A 27,338-nucleotide genomic window follows, 5' to 3' on the forward strand; every position below is an offset into this window, starting at 1 on the left:
GTGTTTCCCATTCCTTTTTTCCAATATTTGCTGGTATCTTTTTCTTATTCTGTACTTTTATGTGTTTATATAGACTTGCATTATCGTTACTATTAGCTTCGAGTTCCAGCAGTAAGTCTTCAATCCATTTCTTCTTTTTAGTTCTGCAACATTTGTCTGACTCTTTCTTCTTCTCTTTATAGTGTAGGAGATCTTCTTGTTTCCCTGTGGCCAATCAGCCCTGTCTTGCTTGGTCCTTGTCTTTACTAGCTTGCTCGCATTCTTCATCGTACCAATCTTTTCTTTTATTGTCTTCCATTAGTCCTATCGTCTCCTCTGCTATTGTTAAGATACTATCTGTTATGTCTTCCCTTGTTTCATCTATGTTCGATGGTTTTAGGACTAGCAGTTATATAGTAATATTAGTAATACTATAATAATACTAGTAGTAGTTAACATATTAACTATATTAACATAAAAAAACATGCTTTTTCTTAAAAAATAGTATTTTATTTACACTAGGTACATTCTTTTATTAAACAAATTTATACCTACATCAGTAAATAAATATACTGTAGACTGTTATTTGTTTTTTTTTTCTTCTGGAATTCATATTTCAAATAAGGCCTTCAGCTTTTCCCCCATCATGGCAGAATTTATTTGGATATTATGTTGTTTTCAAATAATCACCCACCCCGTTTTCTTTTGAAAAATGAACGTTTTTATTACTTTCTGGCTAGAAATATACGCTTAAACTTGAACCAGGCCAGTAACCTTTCCGTTACGGACAACACAATGGCAACGAATGAACGCATATCCAACCCTGAGGATAAATCCATCTTGTAGGTGCAATAAATCTCCGAGGGCTGGAAAATAACTCGTGCGGAAAATAGGAAAATTATATCCCTTATTGATTTTCTTCCAGATGGAGAGTTTATCCACGATTTTACCTCGTCTGTAGCACTGATGATATGATCCGAGCTTTATTGTGACCATATTAATTTTATAGAGATTTCACTCAGTGAACTTGTTTGTAAATTGTACGGATAAAGCAATATGTTAATAAAATATCTTGTGGAGATAGTAAAATATTAAAATCACATAGTTAAAACAGAACACAAAATTCGATTATTATTTTTTTATTATATGGGAAACTGGTGAACTAAAATATAACAGCTAGGATGAATCAGGAGTTGTATCTACCCTTATCTGGGGCTGATTAGCAGGAATACACATATTGAACCAGTGCTTTATTCGAAGTCAAATACGGTTAATAATACATTGGATCGTACTCAGCTGATAACGGCACTCAACACATATCAGGTAACTCCAAATCTAATTGATTGCCCCGAATCTATTCCTGTCTCATTTATTTATTAGATCGATATATTCGTATACATTTTTACTTTCATTTCTATGTCAAGTTTGGGTATGATATATAAATAATGTTTAGTGCTTACTTGACGGAAGTCACTGTGTCATCAAAATGTGTGTACCCTACTTAGGGTGTTCCGAAAAAACAAAAGTTTAAAAATGTCGATCTCCCCGGCTGTTCTCTAGTGATGGGTAGCCTATAAACCCTAAATTTCAAATTTAAGCCCAAAATATTAACCCTAACCCTTGTTCCAAGCATCCAAAAATTTTTTTTTGGGTTTCGTCAAATATTTTTAATTATTTTTAATATACAATTTTTTGTGCAAACTCAGTTTTAACTTTTATTTTACATAATATAACAATATTTTGCATTATAGTATATTTTACAGGAAAAAATCATACGCCATGAAAACAAATTTAATATTGAGATTAAAATATCATAAATATTACACATTTTTCTGGTTAATTTACCTTTTTAGGATATCTTAATTACTTAACTATGAAAATTATTCTCGTTAAAAAAACAATACATTTTTCTAACTAATTATACATTTTTGGATATAAAAGAATACACAAAGCTGTTACAAATTGATTTAAATGGAAAATAGTAACTATATTAGTAAAAGTTTGTTTAAAGATGCCTTTCTGAAATCGGTAAAACGCTTCTTGTAGTTTTAAACTAATTTTAACACACTTTTCTTGCTTTTTCAATTTTGTGAGGAATAATGAAGTGTCTTGCATCAATTTTACACCCCTATCAGCACGATCATGAACAACTCTAACGTTTTTTAAAAACGTCATTGCTTTTGTTCTTCTTTCCTGTTTGTACTTGAGTTTTTAGCCTACTATTCTCCATCAGGGAAACATAGTATGGGAAATAGAAGAGAAAAGCGATATTTGGATTAAATACCTCGAAAAAACTCTTCCAAGATATATGATATAACACTGGCATCACAATAAACACCAATTGCGAATCAGGATCTCCACTTACAGTTGAAGAAGTAACGTATGCCCTAAAAAGTACCAAAGATGGTAAAGCAGTAGGCCCTGATCATTTTAATTCCGAATTCTTAAAACTTATGGACTACGACGACATAAAATGGTTGACAAATATATTTAACAATATTATATGACACAGGCATAATTCCCCAAAAATGGCTAGAAGCAACTTTTATAAATCTTCCAAAAAAACCCAATGCGAGAAAGTGCGAACACTATAGAATTATAAGCCTTATGAGCCATTTACTTAAAACATTTCTAAAGGTCTTTCACAAACGAATATATACAAAGTGCGAGGAACAACTAACAAGAACACAATTCGGATTTCGTGATGCTCTGGGAACACGGGAGGCCCTTTTTGCTGTGCAAGTGCTATTTCAGAGATGCAGGGATGTAAACTGTGATATATACGTATGCCTTATAGATTACCAGAAAGCATTTGACAAAGTAAAACATGACAAATTATTAACTCTAATGCAAGAAATTGGAATTGACAACAAAGATCTAAGAATTATCAGAAACATTTATTACAATCAAACGGCCACAATCAAAATAGAAGACCAGTTAACTGATAAAATTGCAATAGAACGAGGAGTACGACAGGGCTGTATATTATCTCCACTACTATTCAATATTTACTCTGAATGGGTATTTAAGGAAGCTTTAGACGGTTGTGCGAAAGGAGTATTAATAAATGGTGAATGGTTGAATAACATTAGATATGCAGATGACACCATAGTTTTTGCCGATAATCTGAATGATTTACAGATATTAACAAATCGTATAACAGAAGTCAGCAACAGATACGGACTAGCTCTTAACATAAAGAAGACCAAATTTATGACAATTAGTAAAAAACCAATATTAAACGCTCAACTTACAGTCAACCAACAGAATATCAAAAGAGTTGAGCAATATACATATCTGGGTACGAATTTAAATAGCCAATGGTACCACTCAACAGAAATTAAACAGCGAATAATAAAAGCGAAAGCAGCATACGTTAGAATGAGACCCATTTTCAACAGTCGAGACATATCATTAAAAACAAAATACCGTCTGTTGAAATGCTACATCTTCACAGTTCTGCTCTACGGAATGGAAGCACGGACACTAACTGTTGCATCTATGAATCAGCTCGAAGCTTTCGAAATGTGGTGTTATAGGCGCATCTTACGTATATCCTGGGTTGACCGAATTACTAATGTGGAAGTCCTGCGTAGAATGGGGAAAGAATGTGAAATTCTCATAACCATCAAAACAAAAAAAAAAATAGAATATCTAGGACATGTAATGAGAAAACAAGAACGTTACGGCCTTCTCCAACTGATTCTCCAAGGGAAGGTAAATGGTAAAAGAGGACCGGGAAGAAGACGCATTTCCTGGCTTCAAAATTTACGAAAGTGGTATAACACCACTACCACTGAACTGTTTCGCGCTGCGGTAAACAAAGTAAGGATAGCCATGATGATCGCCAACATCCGGATAGGCACTTTAAGAAGGAAGATTCTCCATTTAAATAAATTTGTAACAGCTTTGTGTATTATTTTATATTCAAATGTAATTAGTTACCAAAATATGTTGTTTTTTTTAACGATACTTTAATCCCATAATTAACATATAATTAGTCCCATAATTATCATGGCCCATGGCCTACGGCTTTCTCCCTTGGGTAACAAAAAATCTTGGAACGGTCTTCACCAATTTTTCTTCCTTAGTTCTTCTAATTAAATATTGACGCATAAAGGGTATCCACCCCCCCCCCCGTTAAGATAGGCAAAATGCCCTCACTCTCAGAATTCAATTTTTTTTAATTTTTTTACGTTCTGTGCACTTAAAAATGAGATAACGCGGATTTTTAGCTCGCCACCCCCCTTACCCCTCCCCCATAGCCAAAAACGTAGATTTTTAGATTTAATTCTTTTTAGTTGGGTTGCAATTGATTTAAAAATTTCAAAAAATTCACACGTGTAGCTGAGGCTTTTACAAAACATGTCCATTTTTTATAGACCCTTAGGCCGAGTTTACATAACCTCAAATTTTTCTTTTAACTTTTTTAAAACCTATAACTTTTTTTTGGAGGGGGCTGCAGGTCCAATTTTTTTGCATTTTGTGTATTTTATTAAAAGCTATCTCTCTGATTTTTTCAGATTTTTATGTCAGGTGCGCCATCTTGAAAAATCCGGAAAACTGTTTTTTTAGGGGGGTTTTGGGGATTTTCTCCATTTTATAGACTGCAACATAGATCAACTCAAGGTTTTGTTAATAGATTATGTATGTTGATAAAATATACAAAATCCAAAAAAAATTGGACTCGCAGCCCCCTCCAAAAAAAGTTACAGGTTTTAAAAAAATAAAAAAATTTTGAGGTTATGTACACTCGACCTAAGGGTCCATAAAAAATGGACATGTTTTGTAAAAGCCTCAGCTACACGTGTGAATTTTTGAAATTTTTAAATCAATTGTAACCCAACTAAAAAAAATTAAATCTAAAAATCTACGTTTTTGGCTGTGGGGGGAGGGGTAAGGGGGTGGCGAGCTAAAAATCCACGTTATCTCATTTTTTAATTGCACAGAACGTAAAAAAAATTAAAAAAATTGAATTCTGAGAGTGAGGGCATTTTGCCTATCTTATCCCTTTTATCTTTCTTAAATTTTTGACGTTACTATAACAACCAAATTAGTTACATGAACTCCTACACTATTGTTGCCATAGAAATGTTTGATCGAATTCAACTTGACAAGAAAACATTTCAACCTATATTAAACAGATCGACATAATCTATTTCAACATTTAAAAAAATCGACTTCAACAATAGTGTAATTACTAAAATGCCCATAGTTATGAAAGACTTTATCTGGAAACAAACCAAATCCGATATAATAGTCCAAGTTCCAATGAAAGGAGTGAATCAATCAAAACTTGACGTGCTTATATCATCAAGATTTGTAAAAGCCACTTACGAAAGAAGCTATTTTGAGCTGATATTGTTCTCGACGATCACTGCATCTGACAGCAAATGTATATTAACTCCTACAGAAGTTATTTTTGAGCTGAAAAAGTCCGAAGAAGTCGAGTGGGAGTACCTGGAACCGAACTTGAGTAAAAGAGAGAAGTTGGAATTAAAGAAACTGTTTTTAGAAGAGTCGTTTAAAGAGATACAGGCTGCTGATGAGAAAAAATGCGAGAAGAAACATCAGTTGAAAAGACTTGCTGTTAAAAAACAGATTGAAATAGACAGTGAAAATAGAGAAACTATTGATAATATACGAAAGGAAGAAGAAAATCGTGCCTTGGGTGAGTAAATTATTTATTTTTTATATTATTTATTTTCCATTTTTCTATCATTAATCAGCTCCTGAAACTAAATTTTCCTTTATAAAAATGAATTATTATTATTTATTTTGTACTGTTATCTTTATTTATATAAAAAAACTGTGATATATAGTATGGTATAACTAGACCCAAACCCAGACGTCCAAAGTGAAAGTTATCCTCCAACACCAAATTGTTCCATATGGTCCACATAATGTTTAGAAAAAAGTCACACCATTTTGAGCGTCGGGTTTGGGGGAGGGGAGAGGGGGGGGGGGGGAGAAATTGGTAAATTAGTAGTTTTTTAGGTGTTTCGTAAATATTTCTAAAACTATTATTTAGCATAAACAACGTTCTATACAAAACATATTCTACATTAATTTTGAAATAAAAAAGGCCCTATGCCTAATCCTTCTAAAATGAACGATTTCAAAGCTACGGAGGTAGTATAGTATAATTGGTCCAAAAAAAGGAATAACCTAAACATACAAATTAAAAGTTTTCCTCCAACACCAAATTGTTCTATATGGTCCACATATTGTTCAGTAAAAAGTTACACCATTTTGAGCGTCCGGTTTGGGGGGGAGATGGGGGAGAAGTCGGTAAATTAGTAGTTTTTTAAGTTTTTTGTCAATATTTCTAAAACTATGCTTTAGCGTAAACAATTTTCTATACAAAAATGTTCTACATAAAATTTAAAACAAAAAAGGTTACATACATAATTGTTATAAAATCAACGGTTCCAGAGTTACGGAGGGTGAAAATTGGAGGTTTTCGATACTTTTTATATTTTTTTTTTGGGCAATTTCCTACTGATTTTCTTTAACAGGATTTGGTTTTTTAAATCAAATTTGCTATTTCAGTGGCCGATGGTATGTTGGTGATAAGCCCTTGAAGAAACGTCAACCTCACTACCCAAAATCATCATCAATTGCCCAAAAAATATAAAAAGTATCGAAAACCTCCACTTTTCACCCTCCATAACTCGGAACCTTTTATTTTATAACAATTATGTATAGGACCTTTTTTGTTTTAAATTTTATGTAGAACATTTTTTATAGAATATTATTTACGCTAAAGCATAGTTTTAGAAATATTGACGAAAAACTTAAAAAAACTAATAATTTACCGACTTCTCCCCCATCTCCCCCCCCCCCAAATCGGACGTTCAAAATGGTGTAACTTTTTACTGAACCATATGTGGACCATATAGAACAATTTGGTGTTGGAGGAAAACTTTTATTTTTGATGTCTGGGTTAGGCCTTTTTTTGGACCAATTATAATATAATACCTCTGTAACTTTGGAACCGTTCATGTTAGAAGGATTATGCATTGGAACTTTTTTATTTCAAATTTAGTTTAGAACATTTTTGTATAGAATATTGTTCATGCTAAACCGCATAGTTTTAGAAATATTGACGAAAAACTCAAAAAACTACGAATTTACCGATTTCTCCCCCTCTCCCCCCCCAAACCCGACGCTCAAAATGGGTGTGACTTTTTTCTGAACATTATGTGGACCATATAGAACAATTTGGTGTTGGAGGAGAACTTTCTCTTTGGATGTCCGGGTTATGCCATCTTTTGGATCAATCTTATCATACTAATAGCCATGCGCTAAATAAATAATAATAGGAAATCATTTTCTGTGTTTATCATTGTTAAATCATTATATTCCATCTATTGTTTTCTTTAGAGTAGCTGGTGGATTCCTGTCCATTGACTACATTACATCTTTTTTCGTCCCAGAACTCTCTTACCCTCTATATTTCCTTCTAGTACTAGTAGCTGAAAATTGTATCGTTCCCCTTGTAATGCGCTCCCTAAATATGCAATCTCCTTGCTTTTTACATAATCACAGAGTTCCCTATCCTGGAGGTCCATCCTGGAGTCTTCTTAATCTCCTTCTTATTGTACTCTCTTCTAACAAAGGTTAAAGATCAGATCACTTCTTTAAGCGCTTTCTTATCTTTTGCAACGTGAAATAGCTGTTCAACACTGAGGTTAGTCCAACCGCTGATATTCCTTGGCCAATCAGTCCTCTTATTAATACTTCCTCATTTCTGACTCTGTACTTCAATGATATTCCAAGGATTTATATCAGGCACTAAAAAAACTTCAAGTTTCTTAATAGATCTGGTCATTAACATCCACGCTTCTCTTCCATAAAAGATAAGAGGCCAAACCTAACACTTTAGAATTTTGCATCTCAGGTTGAAATTTAACTTGAGATCAGTTTAGACATTTACAAAGTTTCAAGTAAACATTTCTAACTTATTCTACTCTGCTCTTTATTTCGGTCTCAGGGTCCCAACTATCGATAGAAGTCACCGAAGATCTTGGATGTGATCTACCACTATAACTGTATCATAGTCATACATGTTGTTCTTTTATAAATATGCTGTGTACTCTAATAACGTTATGAGACTCTAGCACTGCTTCTGCGAATGCTTTCAATAAGTATAAACAACACTGGAAAAAGCATAAAACCTTACCTTACTCTTTTTTTTTTTGTTGAGCAGTCTTCAGTTTCGTTGAAATTCTGAAGACGTGCTGGTGCTGTCTGGTTGTAATACAGATTGGCAATAACTCCTCTGACATTGAATCTCGAATCTTGTTGATATTTTTATCATTAGTTCGTGTTTCACGTTATCGAATGCTATTTTACAATCGATTATACAGACAAAAGCATCCTTTTCTTATCTAAACAATTCAACATTATTACGAGCGTATCTACTAAAAATTACATCTTTTATACCAAGTCCATTTTCGATACCAAACTGACTTCAGCCACCGACCTCTTCACATTTTCTAAATAATCTGGTGTGTAGTATTCACAAGAAAAGTTTTGAAAAGTGGCTCATTAGGCTTATTAGCCGGTGGTACTTGCAGAATTTGACACGCCATGTTTTGAGTAAGGTGATAAATATACATAGAGCGATCTCCAATCTCATTGTTCCTTGAGCCATTAAAATCGTCTCCCAATTGGTGGCTTTTGAGTTTTGTGGTCGTTTAACAAATTAGCTGTGTACATTTTCCAGGTATTAAATATACAGGGTGTCCAGAAACTCTACCGACAAACGAAGACAGGAGATTCCTCAGATAAATTTAAGACATTTTAACCCAATTCTTCTAGCCCGAAAATGCTTCCTAGAGGAGCTAGAGCTCTTTGAAGATGGCGTCTTGTAATTAGTTTTTCTTAAACAACTCCAGAACGCGTTTATTTAGAAAAATGAAAATTTTCATTTTGAAAAATGAAAATTGTTACGCGCATTTATCTTCTAGAGATAACCGATTACGGTCATAGGCGTCCGTTTTGGGTAGGGCAACGGTTATTTTATCGCATAATTTTTATGTCTTTAGCTTTTAAGTATTTTTGACACTAGATTATTAAATTATGAAGTATGCTAGTACTAAAAGGTACTCTTGCTCTAAGTCAGTAGAACACACCGTTTTCTAGAAAAATCGACTTAAAAATTTTTCGTTTTTTCAATTTCCAAAAAAAATTTCAAAAAAAAACCATTTAGAAAAACGAAAACTGGTACGTTTATTTATAATTCAGAGACGAATCGATTTCATTAATTGCGAATTTCTATTACCGGTCATATGCGTCCGTTTTGGGTAGGTGAAGGGTTATTTTATCGCATAACTTTTTTGTCTTTAATTTTTAAGAATTTTTGACTTTAGATTATTAAATTGTGAAATATTTTAGTACTAAAAGTTACTCTTGCTATAAGTTGGTAAAATACACCGTTTTTTTCTAATGTTTTTTTTTAATTCAAAAGACGAAAAATTTTCAAATCGATTTTTCTAGAAAACGGTGTGTCCTACCGACTTAAATCAAGAGTACCTTTTAGTACTAGAATATCTTACAATATCATAGTCCAGTATAAAAATGCTTAAAAGTTAAAGACAAAAAAGTTAAGCAATAAAATAACTGTTGCCCTACCCAAAACGAACACCTATGACCGGTACTAGAAATTCACAATGGATGAAATCGATTTATCTCTGGAAGATAAATATGTGTACCAATTTTTGTTTTTCTAAATATAAGCGTTCTGGAGGTATTTAAGAAAAACTAATTACAAGACGTGATCTTCAAAGAGATCTAGCTCCCTTAGGAAGCATTTTCGGACTAGATGAATTGGGTTAAAATGTCTTAAAATTATATGAGGAATCTCCTGTCTTCGTTTGTCGGTAGAGTTTCTGGACACCCTGTATAACTGGGTTCCATTTAGTTGATCTTGGTCATTATGTATCCAATGACTTGTTTTTTGTTTTGAAGATCCCAACATTTTCCTAAATTTTTTTGTGGAGATTGAAGCTGTTAGTGAGGTTATATAGTTTTTGGCTTTGTTATAAGTGTAATCATCAAGATCTTTGCTTTTTTCTTTCGAATAAGTTCTTACGAATTTTGCTATGTATATATTTCAGTACCCTACTTGGTCCTGCCCGATTTTATACTGCCTGAGTTGGTTCATCATCTAATACTTCTTCTGTCATCCACTCATTATTGTTAGTTGTTGTCTAATGTGTAATGATGCCTCCTGGTTCTTTCTGTTGGCTTTAGCCGTGCCTTAATTTAATATTTTTAAGTAACATGTTGAAGTCAGATAAAATGTTCTCTCCAGGTAATACAGAAACCTTAGTAATAGCATTCCTGTATCATTGTATCACCTCTATAAATTCACTTACCAAGACTATATTTTCCAACTACGTGATCTAGGGCTCCTACTCCAACCTTCTCGTTAAAAGCTCCTAATATGGGGCTGCTGCAAAGCTTTAGTGAAAATCCGCGAAATTCAGTGTTACCTAATCTTAATATTTTTAAGGCATCACATTAGACAATGTGATTTGATGTTTACTTTTCTTATTTTCAACGAAAACTTTTCGTTTATACATTCGCAAAGTCTGTTCGTTCGTGCGTCGCCGCTCCTGTAATACTTAGAGCCGAATTACTGATGGGTTCATATTATGTAGTTTTGTCTTCTGAATCCAAATCTGAAAACGGCATTTCGATATCTCTAACGATCTTTGAGATAACCGACCTCAAAATCTAAAATTTAACGTCACAATTCTTTTATTTTCTGCCGACACACTAAACGTCAACTGAAATCGTTGCTAGTAAGTAGGCCAGTTTTAATCTGAATTTGTTAAGCAAAGCATATGTTACATTTGAGTTTTACACTTCGTGAATGTTAAACTAAATTTTAAATTAGGTATTAATCAAATATAAATGACACTAATTTGATAGTGAATTTAATTATTATATAAAATAAATAAGGTGTTTAAAAATACAATTTGAGTATATTTTGAAAGCAATAATTTATTAACAACTTTCAAAAGGTTTGTACCAGTATGCGGCCTTCCCTTTAATGGGAGTACCTAATGATAAATGGACTGTTCCATTTCCAACGATTGTTAACGATTCAAAACACTTTACTTCTTCGCTTCATTAGTAAAAAGTATCTTTATTTATTTCACAATATTGAAAATTGTTATTATGAAATATTGTGCGATCCCTGGGTGTGAAAAGTGTTTTTCCTTTTTCCATCTTTGCTCGTTTTGATTTCGTCATAATCTCGCTGCTTGTTAGCCCGACCGCACATCAAAGAAACATGAAACGTAAATTACGTTTCATGGAAATAAACCACTGCTAAACAAATATATATCCGGCCATTTATGAGACTCTTCGAAAATAAAAATGTGTCATGAGCATGAATCACACTCGTTTCATTAGTAGGCGGACTTTGAGATGTTTTTAGCAGTGTTTTCTTTTCATGAAACATGTTTTTCGTTTCATGTTTCATGTTTTTCGTTTCATGTTTCTTTGGTGTGCGGCTTGGCAGGATTAGATCATTTTTAGTTTAGGATTTGGTGCTGGCTAAATGGGCATAGCTCCCAAGGGCCAAAAAAATGTTGTTTGGAATAAAAAATGATGTTCTGACATACCTATGCAATTACATTCATCCTTCTAATGGAAAAAATATTTGAAGATTTTTCTCAAATCATGGATTACCAACACCATTTTTATGTATATCTCTTTAATTTTTAATTTGACGAAGAAAAGTTATTCTTCGTAAAAAGCTCTTCGTGGTCTAAAATTTATGATGCAACCATAATATATCAAATTTTATTAATTTTATACGAGGTATATAAAAATGTGAATTTCGATCAAGAGTAAAATACCTGTATAGTTCACAACATTTAAATTATAATGATAGATATAATTGCACATTAAAACATAATTTTTAATTGTAAACATTTTTTCATAATAGCAATTTTCCATAATATGAATTTAAATATGTAAATAAACAAAGTTTTCATTATGATAATGCTCGCATTTTCAGCTTGTTTACCACTATGTTACACGAACTTATTACTGTTTAATTTACTATTGACTCTCAGTATCATGCTTATTTTTTATTTATCCATTACCTTGGTATGTACATATTATATACTTAACAATTTTAATTTTTAGGTGATTTAGAAGAATTTAAGAAAAAAGTGTCACAAAAACTAAAATCTTCCAACAATCAAAAATTAAAAGCAAAACCAACTTTACAAACAAATTCCAATAAAGCAAATGAAGAAATTCCGAAAACTAGATGTTCACAAACCTTAAAAATTGACTTCACATCTCGAGAATTTCCCACTCCTTGTAGAGAATCCAAATTAGAAGAAGAACATGAATATCTAACGAAACAAGCCGAAGCTAGGAGAACTATTGGTTTTGTTAGTGAAGATATACGACCAGAAGAGAGAAATCCTCATTTTATCAAAGCCAAAGGAAACGAATTTTTGAAAAATAAGAACTATTTGGGAGCCATAAGTGCCTACAGCTATGGTATAAAGCTGAGCAAGAATTTTGTAGATTTTTATATATGTCGGTCTGAGGCACATATGGGCTTAGGTAATCTTTGGAGAGCCATAGAAGATTGTAGCACTGCGTTGGAACTGCTTCAGCCGATTTGCGAGGTGAATTTGTACGAAAGAGCCATATGTAGTGGACGAAGAGGTGAAGCCTTGTGCAAATATGGTAAACGTAGACAAGGAATTGGAGAACTTAAGCACTGCTTGAGCCTAATTGATTTGGAATACTATAGAGGTGTTTTGGAGATTGAAGAGAAACTTTATGAAGAGGAGCTAGAACTTGAAAAACAAGCTCAAATAGATAAACAAGTGACAGAGGACAAACAAGGAAAGAAAGAAAGATAAATATAACAAATTGTGGTACATAAAAACATTTAAGATTGTTTGTTATTTGGGTGAATATTTTGTGGTCTTGACGTTCAGTGTTATTCTAAGCAGCTTCTGAAATATGTTTTATAGATCGTTTTTATACATTTTTTTATACATCGCAATTCAAGAACCACAAAGAAAAACGTATTATCGCTTTTGACATTTAATATACAAAAATACATACAGTATGGTGCAAATGTAAGAAATTAATTCGTTATTTCGTAAGTGGGCCATTTTGAGAAGAACTCCCGAAACAGGTCGATTTTTATTTTTAAATTATGATTTTTTGGCACATACAGTCCCTGGCCGTATTATTAGACGCATTATAAGGTTTTATAAAAAAAAGTAATTATGAGGTGATACTAAATAGGTTTTTTGTATGTACCAGACACAATGTAGGTATTATTTTTCTCATGATCATCTTTCAGTGCGTCACAGTTTTTCGATTTCTTTCTAACGCATTAAATTGTATGTGACAGAAAAGGCACGTCCGTGATTACAGACATTTACAACATTTATTCTAGTTATTCTAGTTGTCGATAGATGGCGCCAAAATAAAAAAAAAATAATTTTTTTTAATTAGATAATAATATTACAAATATAATCTTTATAATTTATAAGACTATAAAAATCAAAGAAAATACCATTTTATGAATGCAAAAAACACATTTGATTTGTTTTTATTCCAAATTGAAAATAAAATGTGACAACTGTCAGATTTAACTAAAATGTCATGTTAGAATAAATGTCATAAATGTGTATTATCACGGACTTACCCTTTTTCCTATCATTTGTTACGCACTGAAAAATGCTCATGAAAAGGACAATATACAGTCGGAAAAATGAAAGATTACCCATGAACGAACATATAAAAGACGCTGTATTTTCCTGTCACAGTGTCACAAAGAAAATTGTTCAGTGCAAGTACATGTAACAATAATTATTACATGTACTTGCGCTGGCCAGTTTTTTGTGTGACAAGGTGACAGGAAAATACAGCGTGTTTTATATGTTCGTTCATGGGTATTATTTCATTTTTCCTGCTGTATCTATTATTTTGTTGTCCATTTAATTGTCTAGTTTTTATCACAAACTAGTCATCATTATTAATTAACAAATATGTATTTATTGACTCTTGAAAAAAACAAAAATAACGACAATTAAATGTTAAATATTTTGTTGAGCCACCTTCAGCCACTATTAGAGCTTTAATTATGCGCGGCATACTATCACTGCAACCCTGTACTACGATACCTGTAAAATTAAAGCTCTAATAGTGGCTAAAGGCGGCTCAACAAAATAACATTTAATTGTTCGTTATTTTTGTTTTCCTTCAAGAGTCAATAAATACAGATTTGTTCAATAATAATGTTGTTTTATTTGTGATCAAATATAGACAATTAAATGGACAACCAAACAACATACATTTTGTCTGGTACATACAAAAAACCTATGTAGGATCGCCTCATAATTAACATTTTTTATAAAATCTTATAGTGCGTCTAATAATTTGGCCAGGGACTGTATATCATAATTACGTCATCTATCTGGACGTGATGACGTAATCGATGATTTTTTAAATGAGTATAGGGGTCGTGTGCTAGCTCATTTGAAAGGATATTCCATTCTATATTCAGTAATATAAACGTTAACATAATTATAAATACAGAGTGTCTAAAAACATTGTTTTTGAATTAAATTAGTTGACACAAAAAGAAAAATAAATGTAATTTATTGAATTCAAAATTTTATTGTTTATTTGACAAATAGATATTATTTAGATATTATTAGCTGCCACCCACCTGCGTATAATGTTCACAATACACTTGATTTATTAAAAAAACCTATTAAGCAGACAACAGACATTAAATACTTACATTAAAATTATGAATGTTTTGAATATCCTTTAAACATGCATGTAGCCACTTTATTAAACGCAGCTTCTGATTGACTGGTAATCTAATAAATATTTTTATGGGGTTTTAATGGCTCTACTTTAATACAATGGTACTAAATAACACTTTTTTAGTAAACACACAGACAATTCAATACTATATCTTCAGAAACTGTATCAAAGTCCAATATAAACAAAATCGTATATATGTACTGTTATATGAGGCAGGATAAATTTCATTACAAAATATTACGATATGACGTCACAAGTGTACGCACGTTTTTTAGATCGTTTGAAATGTTTTAAATACACAAAAGATTTTAAATTTGTACTTCTGTAAATTTGAAGTTATTGTGATTTTTTGAGGCATGAAGTTTTGGAAATATTATTTTTAAACGAAACTGAATATTATTATGTAATACAACAAAAATGTGTAAGTTCTGTGTTTATACACTACCTACAAAAATCGCAGCTTATTAATAATTTTCCAGAAAAAGTCCGGATGTTCTCTCGTGAATATGTTTTTCCGGCAAGTTCTAAATTAGAAGCAAACATAACGAAATTATTTATCAATTGAATTATCCAACAGGATAACTAGAGGAGTAGCGTGTTGTCACGATACCCAATTATTTTTTAATTGTCCGAGTTTCAATTAACTTTGTATTTGTTATCCAAGCATCATTGATTCGTAATATTTCTTTCTCAAAATTCTATCAATGCGCGATTTATGGATAAACTGATATTTCGAGCATTATACTAGGCCCTAGGACATAAATTAATAAAAAAAAAGGATGAAAAAACTTCAGACAGGTATGTATTTGAAAGTTGTTTCATTTGCCAGTTTTCTTATTTTTTCAGTAATTTATAAATATTAATAACTTTAAACTAAAAAAGGGTAGTTCCCTAGGTTGGCTGTATACCATATAGTTAAAAAAGAATGTGTGTGTACTTTGTACGCAAGTAAGAAGTTATACTTCTACTACATATTATGTGATTTTTAAGACAATACCAAAAATTTAAAAAAATAAAAGAATAAAACGCACACAAACACATTGAAAAATACCACAAAGAAAAAATGATTTCTGAACGATAATAATTGTTGGCAAAAATTTTAAATACGCAAATATACTTACAATCATAAAATGCATAAAAAAATAAAAGAATAAAAAAATAAAAACTTGCATCCGGAATCGAACCCGTGAATTTCGTGGCGCTTTGATTCGTAATCGAAGCCTAGACTCACTCGTCCAATTCCACATTATTTGTCATGTGGAAAAATAGGGTAACTGAACGTTTTACTGGTTGACAGTTGTTTTGAATATAATTAAATTATGTAGTTTAAATTTTGTGGAAGGAAATATTAAAATATAACAAAACAGTAAGAAAACAATATATTAGATGAAGAGTGGTAGAACTTTTGTTGGTAATCAAATTAAGTATGTAAATCAAAGCATTACATACCTACTAGATAAATAAATCTACGCCAAAAAATCATAATTTAAAAATAAAAATCGGACCTAATTTGGGATTTCTCTCTAAAATCCCCATTCTTGAGAAAATAAATGTACAGTAGAGCGTCGATTATCCGAACGTCGATCAACCGAACCACCGCTTATTCGAACTATCGACTCCCGCGTCCCGCACTCGAATACCGAGCAAGCGTTAGTAATTGACGCTTAAAATATCTTCAATTTTCTTCAATATTGTATCCAAAAATAATTATGTTGTTGCAAAGACTGCACTTTTTTGTTTAGTTGCTAGTTGTCATTATAAAGATATAAATAAATACGTAGGTATATAAATATGGCTTTTATTCACTTGTGGATAAATATGTATGACTATAAATATGTATCAATATATTGCAGTTCGATTATCCGAATAAATCGGTTTTCCGAACACCTATGTCCCCCAATTAGTTCGGATAATCGACGCTCTACTGTATTTCAACCTAATCCAAATGTATAATTACAATAGGATTATAATAAAAACTCCTTACCAAATTAGAATGAGTTTTCCTTGTCCAAAATAGTCCAAAAGTCCAAAAATATAGGTATATGAAAACCATTTAAAAAGGCAGTATAACTATTAACTAACTTTTGTTTGTTGTTTCTTTTCACACAAATTTTAAAACGCAACAACCATAAATAATCTAACTACAGCTGTGCCACAGCCGCCATATTGAATAATTTTTGACATGTCATTTGAACATCCAATCAGAACAAAGTTATAATGCGCATGCGCCGGGATCATAGGTTTTAACATATAAAAATTCACCCTCATATCGCCGGTAAAGAGAAGTATAACTTCAAAAACTCGGTAAAGAGAAGTATAATGAAGTAAAAACCACTTCTATGTATGTAATTGGTATATTTATTAAAAATTTTAAAAATCCCAATGGATTGAAAAAAAAATGTGTCCAATTCAGAATACTTATTTCATACTATTAAATTGACTGTATCCTAACTCCAATTCATTATTTTAACAATTTTCATTTACATTTAAATAAAAATAATTTTCCTTTTACATATACAACCACCAATACAATATACATATAAATAATGTTGCCAACATAGTAATTTTTTGTATAATAGTATTCCAATTTAAAATTTATTCTTTCTCCTCTCTCAGCATCATCTGTTTTTATCTTTTTGTTTATCATTTTTACTAGCAGCTCATACTTCCTTTTTAATCAATTTGATCAGTTTAATTTTATAGTAAACAGTCAAAGTAAAATAATTTTATATTCTAAAATTTTGTAAAACACAATTTTTTTTCTTTTTCAAAAAACAATAGATTTAAATGTTAGACATTTTCAGATATTAAAATCTTTATCATTACCATTGTTTTGGATCATGACCTTTTGTTAAAACCTTTGAAAATCCACTACCTTCTTCTCTACTGTCAATGTCACTCCAAACAGTTCCTTACAAACTTTTGACACTTGGTAGTCAACGTTGTTCTAAGATGGTTGATTGAGTTTCTTGGTAGAGTTTCACCATGTACCCGGAGGTTATATCTTCTAACATCGGCGTTTAGCCTGTTCAATATTACTACAACATAATGTAGATTGAATTATAATTTCAACCTCTGTTTGGTTCTGGGGCTATTTGAGTAAGTAATCATAACCACATTTTTTTAACTTTTAAAATTTCAACTATCTTTCAATTTTAATAGTGTACTTATTCTATTTTAGATTCACTAATGATGGACTTTCACTGATGGAAAGAAAGTTAGAGACTTATCAACCAAGAGAACAGGCAGGATTCCGAAAAAGTTACGGAACAAATGACCGTCTACAAAATATAAAAACCCTGATAGAGAAAATAGTGGAATACAATAAACCTCTACTTCTAGTTTTTATCGATTTTCATAAAGCCTTTGACACAGTTGAGCTTAGCAAAATATTACAGGCGCTTAAATAATGCAGGCTAGATTATAGGTATACAAAATTATTAGGTACACAAAATATACTTACAGGCAACAACCACTGTCAAATTGCATACTAACAGTAATCGCATAAAAATATAACGGGGGGTTAGACAGGGAGACCCAATGTCACCTAAACTTTTTAATACGGTCTTAGAACATGCTTTTAAGAGTTTGGATTGGATGACAAAGGGAATAAAAATAGATGGAGGATACCTAAATAACTTAACGCTTCGCCGATGATATAGTCATAGTAGCTGAGGATCTAGGTATGGCAAGAGAGATGGTACAAGAACTCGTTGTGGCTACAGAAAATATAGGTTTAAATATAAACATCTCGAAAACAAAAATAATGAAAAATTTGGTACCCAACCAGAACATCAGTATTGTTGGGAAGGAAATAGAACTCGTAGATAGATATAAATACCTGGGACATGAAATTACGATTGGCAGGGATAACCAGACTCATGAACTGAAGAGAAGAATAGGTCTTGGGTGGGCAGCATTTGGAAAACTGAGAGAAACTTTTAAAAGTGAGTTGCCCACATGCCTAAAGAGAAGGGTATTTGATCAGTGCGTCCTCCTAGTCTTGACGTACGGATCAGAAACACTCACCTTAACAAAAGCCTCGGCTACCAAACTAAGAGTCACGCAGAGAAGAATGGAGTGGTCAATGTTAGGAATAACTCTGCGAGACAAAATCAGAAACGAAGAAATCAGGAGAAGAACAAAGGTGACTGACGTCATCGAGAGGATAGCCAGGTTAAAGTGGAGATGGGCAGGACACATAGCCAGAATGATAGATGGGCGATGGACGAAGAGGTTATTGGATTGGAGGCCAAGAGAAGACAAGAGAAGCGTCGGTCGACCGCCTACAAGATGGAATGACGACTTAAGAAAGGTAAATAAAAACTGGATGAGAGCGGCGCAGGATAGATGGGGTTGGAAACGAGGGGAGGAGGCCTATGTTCAGCAGTGGACTTTTGAGGCTGGATGATGATGATGATGATGATGATGGACTATAGGTCAGAAAACGTTCTGAATTGGACACAGTTTATTCAATCCAATGGGATTTTTAAAATTTTTAATAAATATACCAATTACATAGAAGTGGTTTTTACTTCATGTTAGAGTTTTTTATTAATAACTTGGTTTTTTGCATATATGACATAATATAACTACTTGAAATTATGGCACGTAATAAGATATTGAAGTAGGTATGCTAAATCTGAACTATATCGACCCAATGGTTTATAAGTTATTCAATCTGTTTATCCCGGAAAGTGATTATTTAAACAACTGTATTTGCGACTCCAAACCAGTGACTCTGACGTATTCAGCAGCGCAATAGATTCCTTGGGGCTTCAGTTTTAAGAGACGTTAAAAAAATGACAACATTTTATCAAAATGCTCATTAAAACCGTTGACTTGAAAACCGTCATTAAAACCGAAAAATGGTTGACTTTATAATAATTTAAGATTTATAATATCTTTGATATTTTTTGTCACCCGCTTTTAAGTAGGCTCACTGAAGGAAAGATGGTGAAAAAACTCAATCCTAAAAAAAAGCCTAATGTGACCAGTAGGAACCAAAATGGCAATTTTTTTCTTAAAATCGTACTTCCATTGTTTGATTTTTTTAAAATTGCGGTAGCTCGATAAAATAATGAGAACGATTCTATTTTCACCTCCATCTCCATCAAAAATCGGAAAATTCCGGAAAAATCCGTTAGTTAAATTTTTCCAAAAGAAGTTGAACTTTAGATACTTACGATTATTTCGCAAGAAATATTAAAATTTTTTAGATTTGCCAATGTATTTATGGTATTCACATTTTTGAATTCAAACAACTGCCAGAAATGCAAAGGCAGTTAAAGGCAGCTAAACCAACGCGATTATCTATCTTCTTACTCTATATTTTGAGATTATGTAATACGGAAATAGACATTAGTCGTAGAATTATGCAGAACTCTGTATCTACTTTCTGATTATTTCAAGTACATTTTTACTGTTTATTTATTAACAAATGTTATGCATATGATTTTTTGTCACCACTCGTTATTTTAAAAATGTCGTCTATAGACGTTGTGTCACATTACATCAATGGAAATTAGAGGTCCATAGACGTTCTGTCCGGCAACGTGTTAAAAGATGAAAAAGATAAAAAGATTAAAAGACAAAATTGATGAAATACAAAATGTTTTACAGCGTTGTCAATATAGGTACCTACGCATTCTTTTTTACTTTTACTATTGGCCAAAATATCGTTGCACATGGCGCATTCTGAGCTATGAATAAGAAAACATCCGGTCTGACCCTTATACCTGCGGAATAATGCTCTACGGTAGTATAAGAAAAACTGTGAAAACATGAAAATCTCTAAATTGGAGTTTTCTTAACTCGTTTTAACCCATTTTTTAGCATTTGAAACCACAGTGAAGGTTCGCTGGCCTTTCCTACTTCACACACCGCGTATGAACTTTGTCAAGTCTAACCGCAAAACTTAACACTTAACTTAAACTTCAAACATTGACTCGTGATTGAATGTTTTACCATTGCTTCACCAAGTTAAATATGTTAGTGATTTTCTTACAGCACCAAATTCTGTTAATGCTTTCCAAATATTTTAGGTAAAACTTTCTGAACTCGAAATATTCACAAATTCAAATTGAGAATAGTCTAGTAGTAGTTTCTAACGATACGGATATTTGATCAGCCTTCTATGCTTAACATAAATTGGGTTATAAGGGACAAAGCACTTGGGGAAATGCCGGAAGAACGGAATATTCGTTAGGGTTAATAATTAAGACATGCAAATATTTAAGGAAACTTCGGGATTGAAGTTTTGGCCAAAGCCGGAGAGATTGCATTAGCAGAGCAGAATGTACGGTCTTAATCTAGTTAAGAAAAGTTTTATTAAGCAGAAATTTAGTTTACTGGAAAAAACTGCCGATCCGTTTAAATTGAAAGGAATAAATTTTATTAATAAGAAAATACTAGATTTGTTGTAAAAGGTATATTTTAAAATACCCTAAAAAAGAGTTACAAGACAAAACGTTTTCGGATTAAGAAATCCATCATCAGTGTTCTAAAATCCAAAAAATAGCATGCCTGAGCCACCAAAATGTGTTGGGTAAAAACCCTTTAAATGTAAAGGTTATATTATGTTACATATTTATATAAAATGTTAATGATGTTCTAGATAGGCCTGAATGTTAGCCAGGGAAACACAAGACTCTTCCGACGTGGTTGGAATTTTTTTGGAGAAAACCTCACATATTGGATTTCAGTGGCCAACTGTCAGTCTATGTGATGTGGTCTATGGTCTATGCAAGAGGATTCTGGTATAAAGCCTGCTTTATTAACTCAAAATTGAACCTTAATTGTTAATGTTTTAAATATGGTGGTCGTGAAAATTTTATTTATATGGCAAGCAAGGTTATTCCTCTCCAATTTTTGCACAGTATGAAGTTGCCCTTTTTTGGAAGCTTAATAATGTTACTATGTTACCTTTTTCCAGCCCGCTGAAATGCGGTTTGTTCTTTTGTCTCTTCTTGCATTCTTTTAACTGATTTGTTTATTGTTTAATACTCTTATTTGATTATTCTTGTTTCATTACTAGGAGAACAAGACTAGCATTGGCAAGATTTGGAAAAATTAGTTGAATACTTAAGAACCGCAAGATACCCCAATACTTTAGGAGTAAAGTGTTCAACCAGTGCATCATTTCTATCATAATCCTGACATATGGATGTCAAACCTGGACCATAACCAAGGCAAATATGAATAAACTAGCCACAACAGAAAGAGCAATGAAAAAAGCAATGTTAAGTGCACGACTGTCAGATAAAAAGAGGAACGACTGGGTAAGATCAAAATCAAAAGTCGAGGACATAACAACAAAAGTTGCCAAACTTAAATGAAGCTTAGCAGGCCACACTACTAGGCAAAAAGACCAACGTTGGAATGCAACAATACAACACTGGAGACTTTACGAAAGTAAACGACCGAGAGGAAGGCCACAGATGAGGTGGGTTGATGATATTAAAAGAGTAGCCGGCACAAATTGGAAATATGTTGCTCAGGATAGAGATCGATGGAAGGAGCAGGGAGAGGCCTATGTCCAAACGTGGACGATAGAAGGCTAAGAAGAAGAAGAAGATTATTGTTGTCGGTTCGCTCTTCCTTCTACAGTTCTTGCTTGCAAGATATTTTTTTTGGTGTTTTCTTTCAGCCGTTTACAACCTGATTGAATCAATCCGTACATTGTTTTACTCTATACCAATAATTGAAGGCACATGTGCCCAAATTATTATCAAAACCTTTAAACATGTCTCTTTAATCCAGTTCTGTAATTCGGATTTAAAAAGTTCCTGTTTTGGCGACCGTTTTTACTGCAGCAAAAAGTCCAGTAACAATTTTTCGCTTCAGTTCAAAGGGACTCTCAAAGGGAACATTTCGTTTTATTTTGCGTGTGTGGCAAAAACTTTTATTTTTGTTTTCCCTCTTTCACTGGAAATAATACTACCGAATTACTCGCAGATACAAATAAAATTTAGTTTTATTGTACGGGTTCTTTTTGAAAGGGTGCATTAGTTAAAGAAAAAAGATTTATGTTATATATAAAAATCAATTGCTGTTCGTGAGTCTCACTAAAACTCGAGAATGGCTGGATCGATTTGGCTAATTTTGATGTTGAATTATTTGTATAAGTTCGGGGAAGGTCTATACGGTTTTATATAGTCATTTTAGTAGCCACCAAAATTTTTACATCTACAGGGTGTCCAGAAACTCTACCGACAAATGAAGACACGAGATTCCTCAGATAATTTTAAGACAATTTAACCCAATTCACCTAGTTCGAAAATGCTTCTGAAGGGAGCTAGAGCTCTTTGAAGATGGCGTCATGAAATTAGTTTTTCTTAAATACCTCCAGAAGGCTTCTATTTAGAAAAACGAAAATAGGTATGCATATTTACTTTTCAGAGATGAATCGATTCCATTGATTGCAAATTTCTAGTACCGGTCATAGGCGTCCGTTTTGGGTAGAGCAACGGGTATTTGATCGTATAACTTTTTTGTCCTTAACTTTTATGCATTTTTGACACCGGATTATTAAATTGTGAGGTATTCTAGTACTAAAAGGTACTCTTGCTTTAAGTCGGTAGGATGCACCGTTTTCTAGAAAAATCGATTTGAAAGTTTTTCGTTTTTGGAATTTGAAAAAAAATTTAAAGAACTTTTCAACAAAAAACGAAGTATTTTACCAACAGTAAGAGTAACTTTTAGTACTCGAATACCTCATAATTTAATAATCTAGTGTCAAAAATGCTCGAAAATTCAAGACAAAAACATTATGCTATAAAATAACTGTTGACCTACCCAAAACGGACGCCTGTGACCGGTACTAGAAATTCGCAATTAATGAAATCGATTTATCTCTGGAATATAAATAAATGTACCAGTTTTCGTCTTTCTAAACAGTTTTTTTTTTAAATTTTTTTTTTGTAATTCAGAAAGTGAAAAATTTTCAAATCGATTTTTCTAGAAAACGGTGTGTTTTACCGATTTAAAACAAGAGTACCTCTTAGTACTAGAATACTTCACAATTTAATAATCCAGTGTCAGAAATGCATAAAAGTTAAAGATAAAAAAGTTATGCGATAAAATAACCGTTGCCCTACCCAAAACGAACGCCTATGATCGGTACTAGAAATTTGCAATGTATGGATTAGATTTATATCTTGACGATAAATACGCGTACCAATTTTTGTTTTTCTAAATAGAAGCGTTCTGGAGGTATTTAAGAAAAACTAATTACAAGACGCCATCTTCAAAGAGCTCTAGCTCCCTTAAGAAGCATTTTCGGACTAAGTGAATTGGGTTAAATTATCTTAAATTTACCTGAGGAATCTCCTGTCTTCGTTTGTCGGTAGAGTTTCTGGACACCCTGTATATGTATAATATGCTCTTTTCACAGTGTTTGTTGCCATACTCCTCCGAAACGGTTTGACCGATTTTTATGAAATTTTACGCCTATATCCTGCAGGAGTGAGAATGGGTTGTTATTCATTTTTCATGCCCGTATATCACAAGGGGGGTTGTCCGCGTGATATTTTTTTTTATTATTTTGGACATTTTTTTTCTATTTTTATATGATGTAGAACACAAAGATAAATACATCTCTAATTTTTCACTTTTCTATCGCTAACCATTATTTTTTAATTGCCATCTAAATATCTTCATCTTATATATAAAAATCAATTGCTGTTCGTGTGTCCGGCTAAAACTCGAGAATGGCTGAACCGATTTTTATGAAATTTGGCAGGTATATTCGACCGGACTGGGAGTAGGTTGTTGTCTAAATTTCATACCCGTACGTCATAAGGGGCTCACCCATGACGCCATAACTGTCACAATAATGAAGTGAAAAATACGAAATTAAGTAGGTAGGCTCCTTGCTAATTCCAAGCAGAACCGTACTAAAATTCTTCTCTAGCGCAATCGGTGTCCGAAATACAATATCTTAAGCCGTAGAAATATTCTGAGGACAGAAGAAGAACGAGCAGCAATTTTAATCGAAGAAAAGTGCAACTGTTTAACTTATGGACTTAAATTGGGCAAAATATGAATTTTTTAATTTTTCGAAATTTTCAAAAAATATCTCCAAACCGAAGTTTTCTGACGAACGGCAAGCAGGAGAAAAGTTCTGAGTACACGAAAAGAACAAGCAGCAAATTATAAAATTTTATTTAATTTTAATTAATTTTGTTTAATTTTATTTAATTTTATTTAATTTTATTTAATTTAAGTATTTTATTTATTTTCGTTTATTTTATTTTATTTCATTTTTTAAATATATTTATTTGTTTTATTTTATTTCATTTTATTAAATTTTATTTATTTTTATTAGATTCTATTTACCTTTATTTAATTTTATTCAGTTTTATTTATTTTTATTTACTTTTATTTCATTTTATTTAACGATATTTAATTTTATTTTAATTTTATTTTGATTAATCAACACCTATATAGCTGGACAACCCCGAACCCAATTACAAATACAGGGTTGTTTTGAATGTAGATAAAATAAAGCTGTTATATTCATTACAAGATAAATAAATTTAAGATTGTAACTGTTGCACTATAAACTCTATTTTGTTACTTCTGACTAAACGATATTGCTTCAAACATAATGTATAACTAATTAAAAATAATAAAACCTCATTCACATCGACCATTTTTTGTTTATTAATTACGAATTCCTTTTGTTTATTTTAAGTTTATTGTACACAAAAGCTTGTTTTTATCTATTGAGGCAGTACGAAGTCTGCCGGGTCAGCTAGTTTCTAATAAAAAAACTCAAAATAAATTTGTAGAAAATCCCAAGACTTATGAAATAATATTGGATATAAAGAAAAACTGAAAGGATCATGAATAAATTTTCACAATAGAAAAATCATTATCTTACAGTTACTAATTCTTCCTGTCCACTATCCATACCACTTCTTGAATCTCCTGAACTTCTCTTACGATCCAGTTGTTACACATTTTGTCGAAACGGTTGTATTACGAATACTTGTTGCACCTTTTACCGGATGTCAGACAACTTTGAAAATCATGACTGCGACCACATTTCCCTTACCAACTATTTTTCCTTGAGTTTTTCTTATGTTCCCATCTTCTACTTCTTCCTGCAGTAAGTTTGTTATTCGAAGCTTTATTCCCTTGTTGTTTGATTACCATTTTCCCTTACTTTCGTAACATTTTCGATTATGCAACAATTTTTCTTGTAGATCTTTATTGATTGTTCTCTGATCATTGAGTCTATAATATCTCCAAATTCACAAATGTTTGACAATGTCGTTAGGTAAGTGTTAAATAGTCCTCTTCCTCTTGTCTTTTATTGTAGATCAACAATCTTTCTTAAATCACATTATTTTTAAGGGTGTTAACTTTAAGGTGCTAAACACATTAGATCCTTCATCTCCCACCAAATTTAACAGCAGAGCAATTTTCATAGTGATTTCTTTTCCGCCTTGCCACTGGACAAGAGGTAAATTTCAAATGTCTGTTTAAAGCGTCGAAAAGTTTCAGCCACGTTACTTCCTAATGATAACGGTCGAGAAATGAACTTCGTATTAAATGTGCAAGCAGCAAGTTTTATTAACTACAAGACTGCGCCATGCAATAATGTTTAACTGCGATTGTGGAATTACTTTATTGATTGCTTTTATAATAATAATAATCTAATCTAATTACTTAACCTCTATCTCTCATCGAGTTGTTAACCAACATCACTTAAAGTGATGCAAGTGATCTACGATAATATAGACCAGGACTAATCTGTAAAAAAAACGTGTATTTTTGGATGTGAGAGGTGGCATTCGGATTTTTGCAGATAAAGTTAGGTGACACATTCAGTAATAATAATTGACTTATGCTCCTTCTCAAATATGCCCGGAACATTAATAAAAAAATTAAAATATTTAAAAATTTCGAAAAACATTGATTTCTTTCTTTTCTTTGCTTATAACTTTAAAACGGTTTGTTTTGGAACAAAGTCGTACAGAAATAAAATAAAGATAATTGAATTTTGTATGATATACGACTGGTCAAAAATGTCTTGAGGAATTACCTTTTCTGCAATATAGCAATAAATGCAAAATAAGGGGGCAAAATACGCCTGTTGTTATTCAATGTTTCTTAACCACTTTGGTGGCACTTAGAAGCTTAGTAATTCGCTTAGAAAATTTTTATAACTTACTTAAATGGTCTACCAAATTTCATTAAAAGCTACCAAGTAGATTTTGCACAATAAATTTGCAATATAAATGTTTTTAAAAAAGTTCAAATTTTTTAAAATCTTTCTGAACAAACAGTAGACCATTTAGAAGTTGGCTAATTTTTTTACATATAAAGAGGTGCTCTACCTATCTAATACACTATATGGTAGGGGAGCAAAGTATGCTAAATGTGTAGTCACTCGAGCGCTTCGGGGACCTGTTGGGTTCTGAAGAGTAGGTCCTAAAACCAAAAAGAATTAAATAAAGTTTTCCATTTTAGTGGACGCTTGCCATTTTTTAATTTAATTTTCCATTTCCGAC

The 27,338-nt window shown here is 32.2% G+C and overlaps 1 protein-coding gene across 1 annotated transcript; it reads left to right on the forward strand.

The window, feature by feature from the left end:
- The first annotated feature begins 5,094 nt into the window (after positions 1-5,094).
- Positions 5,095-13,213, forward strand: LOC114326525 (dynein axonemal assembly factor 4-like). The gene is made up of 2 exons (XM_028274921.2): positions 5,095-5,650; positions 12,151-13,213. The coding sequence occupies exons 1-2, from the start codon at positions 5,185-5,187 to the stop codon at positions 12,885-12,887; spliced, it is 1,203 nt and encodes a 400-aa protein (XP_028130722.2). The 5' UTR covers positions 5,095-5,184; the 3' UTR covers positions 12,888-13,213.
- Positions 13,214-27,338: the final 14,125 nt, after the last annotated feature.

This window comes from Diabrotica virgifera, chromosome 2 (assembly GCF_917563875.1).
Source record: "Diabrotica virgifera virgifera chromosome 2, PGI_DIABVI_V3a".
Classification (NCBI taxonomy): domain Eukaryota; kingdom Metazoa; phylum Arthropoda; class Insecta; order Coleoptera; family Chrysomelidae; genus Diabrotica; species Diabrotica virgifera.